The following is a 10,795-nucleotide window of genomic DNA, read 5'->3' as shown; positions in this document are numbered from 1 at the left end:
GGGGGGGGGGAAGGGGGCTCTCGGCCATTGTGCGCACCCCGGGGGAGGTATGTGAGGTACACAGTCTAGTATCCTCTCTCCAACAGTGGCAAGGGTGGATATTTTAGAGGGAAAACAATGAACAGGGTATATCTAGAGTGATCTACCCCCTGTTCCTTATTCTCCCTGGCATTTACCATCATTGGTTTAGAAATGCTACAAGATACATCCTTGAATGTTGTTTAATACCTATTAATAGATTTTTCATCTATGTATTTCTCTTGTCCTTTTGAACATGGCTATGCTATCTGTCTCTACAACTTCCTGTAGTAATGTATTCCACAAGTTAAGTATGTGTTGTGTAAAAAAGGACTCTCTCTTATTTTAAACATGTTTCCTGCTAACTTCAGAGGGTGGCCCCTAGTTCAAGTCCTTTGGGGCTTGGTGAATAGCAGTTCCTCATTTACTTTGTCCACATTGTTCATGACTTTTACAGACCTCTACTCTCCTCAGTCTTCTCCTTCCCAAACTGAAGTCCCAGGATTGTGTGTATATAAGTAAATGTAGTTTATTTTACTAAATCACAGAATACTGTTTTTTGCCCTTAAGCCAGCTTCATCCTTCAGCAGATGTGTAGGGATACAAAATCATCATCAGAACACTTGAGACCATCACAGTGAAGTGGGGGATGGCAATACAGGACTTAAGAAGAAAATTAATTTTAGTTGGTAATGCACTACTATGTTTTTGAAAAATTCTCTATATACAGCTATCGGTAAAATATTTGGAACAATTTTTTTTACCATACATATTTAATGACATGTTCTGCCTAAAGTGGAAAAAAACAGAATTCTAAAATAAGTTGTGATCAGTATTTTCAATTTGTAATCACTGAAGTTATTCTCAACTTTAAGCAAGAAGACTAATACATAAGGGCATCTTTGAGTTTTGGAATTTAATTTGTGAGAATCTCAGAGATGATGTGCTTTGCTGAAATGGCAGAAAACCTCACACATGTATTATAAGGAAGAAGAATATTCTCATTTGTTCACATTATGTGACCTGTCTATCACTTTCATAAGAGCCTATACAGTGAAAACTAAACTTTGTCCTATGAAGAAAAGAAAGAACAGGAAAGACATAAAATAAGGTAGACTGATTTACATGTGAAAATCTTCCATTTAAATAATTTCACTCAACTTTCCCACTTGTACTCCAGCTATTTTCTAAAGGGATAGCTTTACAATTGCATAATGCCTTTGAAGTAGATTTAGTACACCTTTTTGCTATATAGGAAAAATATAACTATATATAATTTATTTCACAAGCTATATAGCTTAATATTTTCAGATTCTTATTAAGTGATATATTTAGTGTGCTAGAAAATGGTGGCTGATATGCTGCTTATTTACCTTAACTGTTGCTCATGATTTGTGCCAAGCAGCTTCATTAGAATGGTACAATACATAATGGTAACAAATCTGTTTATAACAAACCCTACCCCCCTTTTAAAAATCCCACCAGCAGGAAATGATTTTCTCATTCTTACAATGCAGTAAATTGACTAACTTTATTGTAAACACCCTCTTTTAATGAATTTTTCTCCTAGTTACAGGGAGATTTGTTTTAATGATGTTGCACTATATCTGGAATTAATTACACACAAAAACAGCACATAAGCTTTAGTTTCATTAAACAAAACAACCTAAAAATGTTTAGATACATAATCTTCTCATTTCAAAATACGTTTTACATTTACAACTTGAGAATTTGTTGAAGAGAGGGTTTAATGGTCATCAATGAAATAAACTGTTTATTTCAAATTAGCCTGGAAAATGTTTCAGCTAGGCCTAAGTGAAAGTGCTTTGACCTTAGCTCCTACATGTTGAAGTTCACTGAAAAGGAGAATGGTTTCCTAAGTTACCTAACCTGTCCTTCAAACTTTTATATCGAGTAGCTCTCATACTCCTCATTTTTAATTATACTGGGGCTGTAGCTCATGGAGATTCAGCATATTTATTTTTTAACTGTTTTAAGAGGCATATTCTTAGGCTTAGCAGAATTTCATTTTTATTTTTTATTTTGATGGCAAAAATTAATGTTTGTTTTTAAACATTTGATTTTTATCGATTTGAAATTTTTGGGACTGTGCAAAATGAGGAGTTTTTAAATTTTATCTTTTTTTAATGATTTGGTACGTGTGCGCACATACACCTATACACATGCAGCAGCTAAAGCAGGTGCTGAGGGCTGTACTGGTAAGGCTATGCTGGGAGCGGGGCTGGAGGGGCAACATCATTCATGAGGACATAGAAACTGTTCCAGGTGAATGTTTGTCTGAGGGGTAGTGAAGCTGCTGCTGCTTGAGACAGCACTGAAGTTATTTGGCTGTAACAGTTATAAATGTAGTGAAACTCCTCCAACTTCTACCCAGCTTCATCCAGGGATAAAGCTGGGGCAATTTAGCTCACTTATGTCACTGCAGGGGTGTGCACACATATCATTTAGACCAGGTACAGACATTACACTTTTACTGCTAAGTGACTGGAAACCAGCCTATACCTGTAACAGAACAGAAGTTTGGCACACAAAGACTGGTTTAAAACTACACCATTTACAAAAAACACTAAATTTAAATCAATTCTGCCTTGGGTCTTTTGAATGTCTGCACCTAGCCTTAGAGTGCACAAGCTACCAGGCAATCTTGAGCAGCAGCTTCTCCCCTTTTTAAACTGCTTCAACTGAACAGGCAGATCCTGTGGTTCAGATGCAGCGGACTAATAGCGCTGATACCTCTATATTGTGTGGCGAAGAAAGATTACCATCTAGTAAAGAGAAATGGACATGCCTTTGGAAGATGGACATGTGTTTTTTCCTTTCAGGACATGCATATTAGGGGTGTGTGAAGCGGGCAGTATTCGATTCGGATTCAGGAGACAGTGATTCAATTAGCTGATTTGGATCACTGTCCCGATGACATTCAGCCAAATCAAAATCTGAAGATTTTATTCCGAGTGCGGGGGAGGTCCACCACCAAGCGCACCAGCATGGTGATCAGCCACGGGGGGACCGACCCCGGGTGGCCCCCCCAGACCCAGGAGGCACCAGTCGCTGAGCCGGGGCAGGGTCCCCCACATGCTTTGTGGCAGACCTGGAGATGGATCCGAAGTACTTCTGGTCCACTTCCAGGTCCGCCGATGAGTGTGCGAGGGTTCCAATTCAATTCGGAGAGATTAATGCACATTAATGCAACCCTAATGCACATACACCTTCTTTTGTCCTTTATAATTTGGCTTAATTCCTTTCCCTGTAGTTTCTCTGTCAGCTGAAGGGTGTGAAAAGCTGAGGCAGTATTACTGCTAGGTCCAAATGGCACTAAATTGATGCCAATCATAACAGAGATTTTAATCATTACATCCATATTGAAGTGATCTGCATATGTACAACATAGTTCTTGAGAAATTCTTGAACTCTGGCCAAAAATGGCTTTCAGACAGTTCAGAATCTTAGGACTTGTGCATCAAATAAGTATAAATAAATCATAGTTATAATCAGAAGCAATAAGAGTGCAAGGGACGGAATAACTGTAGAGCAGCTGCAGATAACATTTCAATATCCCTGAATATTGTTAAAACAACAATTGAATATTATGTAAACAGTTTGTGATTTCATTGAGCAGTAAAAGATTTTCCAAAAATAATTCAACTGTTTTAAAATTTCTTTAAAAGTATATACTAGTAATTCCTACTCCAATTTACCTACTGCAGGCCTGTAAAACTTCCAAGTTCTAGACTTCTAAAAATAGAATATTAGAACTGTTGACCCATCATAAAAAATGGTGATATAGCCAAGCAGCAAGAATAAAACTTCTCAATTATTATAAACAAAACCAAAAGGGCAACAGCAGTTCCTTTATTTCTTATGAATCATCTCCAGGAATGTTATAATCTCCTTATATGAAAGTATGGTTATGAACTTTGATCTTCAGTCATCTGAAATGAGCACCAAATTCAGTGAGAAGACTAGCATTTTTTCCATGGTCACAATATGAACCTGATTTAGGCAGTTAAAAAAATATACCCTTTGAAAGTTCATTACTACAATGTTTAGCAAAGTCCATTGCACCTGCATAATCAAGGAAGTGCACTTACCTGGGTGTTTTCATAAAACAGAACATCAGGCACTTTCATTTTCTCACTGGGGTTATAGATCGGCATACTGGTAGACCCTATCTTCAGAATACCATTATGTACTTCATCTTGAAATTTTATATAAAACAAAAACAAATCAAGGGATTATTTAGATGAGGGGTCAACTACCCATGTAAAAGACAATACATATATTTGCAGCAATCAATGGATTACTAAGGTTTGCCAGAAATATTTGGTTTCCTAAATTTTTAAAGAAAAGATGTCAAAAAAAGGGTTGCATCAAGCTCCATGGTTTAAATGCTACAAAAATATTGATTATTAGTGAATTTCAAGAGCATGTACCACACAAATTGTACAAAGTTCTGTAACAATGAATGACAAAATTGGTAAAATGATCAGGGGAAAGTATCATACAGGACTGTACGTATCAGGGGAAATATCACTGCAGACTGTGGATAGTTGCTTTGGTTTAATTTGATACTCACTTTCTCTAATCAGGGTATGTCTACACGTGACGCTACCTCACTGCACAGTGCAGTACAGGGATGTTACTGTGCCATCATTTAGTATGTCCAAAAGGAAATACTAAATGCCAGCGCAGTAACAATGGCGCTGTAGGGGCACATTACACGTGCCCTCAGAGTGCTACTAAAATTGTTTCATAAGATATCCCCTTCTAAAAACAGCATGCTAAATCACTTCGTTTACATTAAGTCACTGTTAAGTTTCTCTTTTCAGCACAAGATCTGTGTAAAAAGGGGGTGGGAAGGAACATTTAGCATCTGGGTAAAAAATGGCTAAATCTGTCCTTCTTAAAGGAATCTCCAGCTGTAGTTCAGATAGAAAAATCATTAAAACATTATACTAACCACAACAGTGTGCTACAAGTAGTTACGTTATAACACAGCAGTTCCAGATAAGCACCTCTACCTCCAACAGATATTTGCCCTTTTCCTTTATTCAGACTTCCTGCCAGATTGGATTAACCTGGAATGTCACACTGAGAGAGAATGCTCTCCACTGCCTTTTCGTTTTGTTTAGTTTCAGTGTGATAAGGCTTTGCATGTTGTTGTCATGAAATTTCCATAGTATGGACATAAGTTTCCTAGTAAAACTGCAGTATTTCTAATATTACACATTATAAATATGTTTGAAAGTCATACATTAACAAAGTAATATAACCTTTTCATATTTGTATTTAGCTCTGTAAAACATTCAATTTTGTATTCCAAGAAATTAATCTCTAGTCACATGACTATAATTCAAGCTATCTTCTAACAAGTATGAAATTAGCATTTGCCTCAAATTTCTACTTTTATGTTTTGAAACTGAAATAAGTCTGGATTACTAGGGCATTTTACAGTAATTTCTAAAAATGAAGAAAAGTACATATATAAGTACATAGTCCACAAAAAGTACATATATAAATAGACATACACATATATTATATATATGTAATGTATATATGTGCAATATACACACATATATAGGAAGTGCCATAAGCATGTTATAGAGAGCCAACAATGAAAGCAGAAAAGATAAACACATGTAGGACAAAAGTTTGAGCAACTGTGCAGGGAAGGGACAGAGAACAGAGATTACTGGTGAGGAGAAAGGAAATTAAGTATGCTGAAAAGAAGGCCTCAGTGGACAGGAAGCAGCAGTCTGTTCGATGTGAGCTGTCTAACAGAAAGCACGAAGGCGAGAACAAGAAAAAGAAATGAACAGATCAGGAAGGCTATAGGATAGAGGGAAGATAAGGCACCAGGAAGAAGTGAGATGAAAGATATTAGCACGTGTAATTTTATATTCAGCGTTGAAGGCAATAAAAAGAGCTCAAACGTGATGCGGCATGAGATGAAACTTAAATGAATATCAAAGAGAGGAGGAACACATTAAAAGAGAGATGGGAAAGAAGTCATCTTTAGCACCAAAGCTTTGTATAGTCTGGGGAGTCAGAAGAGAGATTTCCATAATCAGTGTGAGAGATCACAGGGCTCTGTTGACAGTAATGAGAGAAAATTTTAGTAACATTAAAGCGGATGAGGCAAAAAGGGTGCTAAAGGGGAGAAAGTAGCATGGGACAGAGAGATCAAGACTTAGAGATCACACCAAAAATTTTAAATGTCCGAAAAGCATAAAGAGTAGTGCAGTTGTCAAGAATGCTAAAGGAAAGGAGCCCATTAAAGTCTGTGGACAAGGACCCTTTTGATCCAGGAAATCTAAAATGAAAAGTAGATGCACAAGTCCATCAGCCCGGAGTATGATGAACCCTCTACATAAATATGACAATAGAATCACATTACATTCCAATGAAACAAAGGCAAAAGAATGCAAACTATGCTTAAATAAGGATCATTTAGTACAGTTTGTATGTTCAGCAACTGAGGCATTTTCATAAAAGAACAAAAAGGGTAAGAAATACAATCTTACAACTATAATCCTTCTCCTCCAGTTTCCTTATATCACCTGGACTTGTCTCAATCCCAGAATCCAGCAAATTTTTATGCAACGCTGATCTTGCAAGGTTTGGCAAAAACCTAAATTAAGGGGTTAAAAGAGAAGGAAAAAGTTTTTGTTTTGTTTTTACTTTTCTCAATAATCTGGATTGTTTTATAATAAAAAATCAGCAAGAAGCTTTTTCCTGACCTCTCACACTAAATAATATGTCAATTCCTGTCCCACTTGGAGAGTTTCCAACATTTCACCTACTCTATCTATGCTTAGGAAAGGAAATAAGACTTCTTGCATAGGAAACCCCATCTGACTTTCCACCAATAACTCCAAATTTCAAAATTATCTGAATTAAAAAAAAAAAAAAAGACAAACCCAGCAAAGTCATACAGGATAGCATTCCTTAAGTCTAACCTAAATTTCACTCCTAAAATTCATATTAATATAAATATTAATTTTAAGAGTTTACAATGCTTTATGAAACTAGTTTAAAGAAGGAATAAAATAGAACTGAAGGCTAGTGGCTTTCACCTACAACAGTCCATGAGACCTGGATTGGAAATTTTATCTACCCTCAGCTTTCTTTTTTCTTGATTTATTCCAGAGAGCAACAGGAGATGAGTGTTCTATACTTTGAGGATCTGGGCCCATTGACTTTCTTCCTCTCTTTTTCTTGAAACTTTTTCATAACTTGATTGTTTCCTTTGAGAAATCTGAGAACTAAAAGTTTTTTTAATGAATACAAAATTCCAATCAACATCTAACCACATTAAGATTTTGTTAAATATAGAACCATAGGAAAGCAGGGCTGGAAGGGAACTCACAAAGATCATCTATTCCAGCCCCCTGCTCCTATGACCTTGAATATGATTTTCTTTTTTTGTCACCCCAGAATGTTGACACGAAATGAGACCCTATTTGTAAATTTTTAATGTTATTCAGCATCTGAGGCATCTGGCACATATGCAAATAAAGATGTGATGGGATCTGATGTGTGATTTTTTCTTTTTTCTTTTTTCTTTTTTTTTTTTTTTTTTTTTTTTACAATTGTGCTTCCTACCATGCCATGGCATGCACCACAGGAGGTGTGACTGTGGGACTATCCCATCATGTCATAATGCTGGTACAGGAGGAAGCTAGAATCCGAATCTTGATCCCGGGCGCCCCCTGCAGCAGCAATTTGGCAAGCTCCTGTGGCCAGGAACCCAGTTAGTTGATCCAGGCTCCCAGCAACAGGGGCACATCATGTGCTCCCAAGACTGGGACCCATCAGCTAATCTGGGCTCCCAGCTGCAGGAATGTGTATCCCCACTGTTGGGAGCCTGGATCAGCTGATGGCTCCCAGCCAGGGGGCACATGGTGCTGCTCTACCACTGCTCCAAGTGTCTAATGCACCCCTGAGGCTAGGTGCAGCAGCTAATCATGTTCCTAGCCTTGGGGGCACATCAGAGTCCTTGACATTGATGGGCCTCCAAGGCTGGGAGCTGATACGCACCGTCAGCCTCCAGAGCTTGTGAGAGTCAAGGGGTCCCATGCACTCTGAAGGCTGGGAGCCCCAAGCCTGGGCTCACATTCAGTGAATGGTATGATAGGAACCAACTACAGAAGTTATTAGACATTTTTTGTGTAATAACTTGGTGGCTTATTCCTTGTTTTATCATGCCATTAACTGCATTAACCTGTGGCCAGGTAACATGTGCCAGGGTCCTGAAACACAGATTAGAAAGAAATGCTGCATGATTCATTTCAAATAAAGTTTTAAGTCTAAGAATGCCATAGAACTGAATCTTAACATTCCCAGCCTACAAAAGGTTGCGAATAGTTATTTTAGTAACTAACTCCTAAAAAAAAAAACACACACATTTAAAAATTAGCTGAGCATATGAGCAGTTTTTGAGGGAGTCTGAACTTCTGCAATAAAATTAGTATTTCTACCTGGAGAGACAGGCCTTATTGACAGCATGATAAAGACTTTCATCTGGATACCGAGATTGCCGTCGACAAATTCGTAATAACTGTCGTGTGGATAAAGATGATGCCAGTGACTGTGCCTACCAGAAATAAAAGGTAATTTTAATTCCAAGTCCTCTTTGATTTAAACTGGAACACACAAGAAAGAATAATTTACTCTGTAAGCAATCATTTCAACTTTTTGTTCTTAAATAGCTGTTTTCATCTTCATTTCTCAGTTTCTGCCTCTTAATTCTTCAGGGGTCATAATTTAGTATTTCTGACAGAAATGTATTACCATGGAAATCATGATGTCACCAGAATATCAGCTTTCTCGTTATAATAGAAGAAAAAAGGTGTTGGATAAGACGGATCTTGGGCTGTCTCCTTCTTGGGAGGAGAAGTTATAGGTAGGGACGAGTGTAATTCAGGCTGTGGCAGAGGGAAAAGTTGGCTCCCTGCAGGGTCACTGGAGATCGTTTCAGGTGTTTTTTAGGGCTGGCTCTTGCATGCCTCTGATTGGCTGAGGGAGCCCATCATGGGGCTGACCTTCATTGAACAGCAGCATACAGGCTGTTCTTCAGCTGTTTTTAAAAAGTAAAGCTCACCATTTATTCAACAACAACTTTAAGTAAAGCTCACCACTTATAATTCTAAGTGAAATCATAATAAATAAACTTTATCAAACAACAACTTTTAACGAATGCTAACTTTTACGGCCTCCCCCCACCTGGCACTGGTCTCCTGAGCCCCACTCCACCCTGCAGTGCAGAGAAGGGAAGGGGGAAATTCTCCTCTGCTCCTGTGCAGTGACAAAGCAAAGCAGGGCTCAGGAGAGCTGTGCCGAGTGGGGGAGGGGAGAGAGGGAGGAGAAGCCCCTGCAGCAGAAGCGCATGTCTAGCTGTGGGGCCAGGCACCCAGCATGCCTATGCCTGCAGCCCCTAGGACAAGGGATACTTACCTGCTCCGCTCTGGGCCGGGCTTTTAAACTCTCTGCCAAAGTGGGGAATTGAACAACCTGATTGGCTGAGCCCTGGGAGGGGCTCAGCCTGTACTAGGCTGCCCCTGGTAATATGTGGGGCTTTCACAGTGTTTCCAGGGCTCTGCTACCTTTCTTCTCTGCACTGCAGATAAGGTTTTTGGTTTTGTTTTTTACTTTATTCCCTGCCCTCCCTCTCCTGTGGTTTCAGGCCATTTCCAGCCAAATTGTAGTTTTCAGGGGCTTTGGGGGAAAACGCTAAATTCTGGGCTTTGCCCTGAAATACACTGATGCCCAAATAATAGCAGTCCCTAGGTATAGGTTCAGAAATTCCTTTGAAAATTGAATTTGGGTCAACAAAAATTCTTTCTTTATATAATCTCAAGCACATATAAACTCAAATGGAAAACCTGAAAACATCCTCCAAGTAAACTGTAAATCTGGAACTGCATGAGAATTTTAAAGAACTTTTTTTCCAGCATTTTTCAGGTTGAGAAATGTATCAAAACCAATCCTTTTCTGTGAAATCTTTCAACTTTGAAAATGAGGCACTTACTGTTCAAAAACATATTATTAAATTTTTTCCAATCAGTACTATTACATTGCATAAAGGCTACTTTCTAACATATGAAAAATCCAGGTTAATATTTTGAAAAAAGCTTAAGTAACTGCAGTTTATGTTCCACTTTTTTTTTAAAAAAAACAACTTAAAAAATTAGAAACTTAAAAGATTTAAGTTCCTGTGTTACTCTACAATTTTCTGACAACAGAGACATTTTCAAATGAAATTTAGGCTTTCTGGATCAAATAACTGTTGGGTAGGGCTGTGTGAAATTTCGCCGCCAGTTTTGTTTCAATGCTACTTTGACTTGTTTTGAGGTTGAAACAGCAAAAACGAAATGGAACAGAAATGGTTGAAACAGCCTCGAAACAAAATAAGGCAGGTAGAAACGTTTCACCGTTTTGACGCTGTTTCGACGTTTTGGCCATAGGCTATAATGGAGAAGGCTGAAACAGCAAAACCATTGCAAAGTGATTCTCCTGCTCTACTAGGCATTGGTGAGACCGCAGCTGGAGTAGTGTGTCCATTTCTGGGCTCCACACTTTAACAAAGATGTGGTAAAGCTTGAGAGAGTCCAGAGAAGGGCTACCCATATGATCAGAGACTTGCACAGCAAGCCATATGAGGAGAGGCTGATGGACCTGGGTCTCTTCAGCTTGAAAAAGGGAAGGTTGAGAGGGGACTTGGTAGCAGCTTACCGCTACATCAGAAGTGTACATC

The 10,795-nt window shown here is 38.4% G+C and overlaps 1 protein-coding gene across 1 annotated transcript in view; it reads right to left on the bottom strand.

Annotated features, from left to right (window-relative positions):
* VWA8 (von Willebrand factor A domain containing 8) overlaps nt 1-10,795 on the bottom strand; it is a gene marked incomplete at its 5' end in the record, with an annotated part of 370,441 nt that overhangs the window by 224,299 nt on the left and 135,347 nt on the right. Inside the window, 3 exons of the mRNA XM_019523815.1 lie at nt 4,131-4,237; nt 6,564-6,670; nt 8,520-8,635. Of these exons, the coding sequence (XP_019379360.1) occupies nt 4,131-4,237; nt 6,564-6,670; nt 8,520-8,635 (330 nt within the window). The remainder of the gene's footprint in view (nt 1-4,130; nt 4,238-6,563; nt 6,671-8,519; nt 8,636-10,795) is intronic.

Source organism: Gavialis gangeticus, unplaced genomic scaffold (assembly GCF_001723915.1).
Source record: "Gavialis gangeticus isolate Ggan-Ray unplaced genomic scaffold, GavGan_comp1, whole genome shotgun sequence".
NCBI lineage: Eukaryota > Metazoa > Chordata > Crocodylia > Gavialidae > Gavialis > Gavialis gangeticus.
This window is presented reverse-complemented; position numbering and strand designations above follow the sequence as displayed.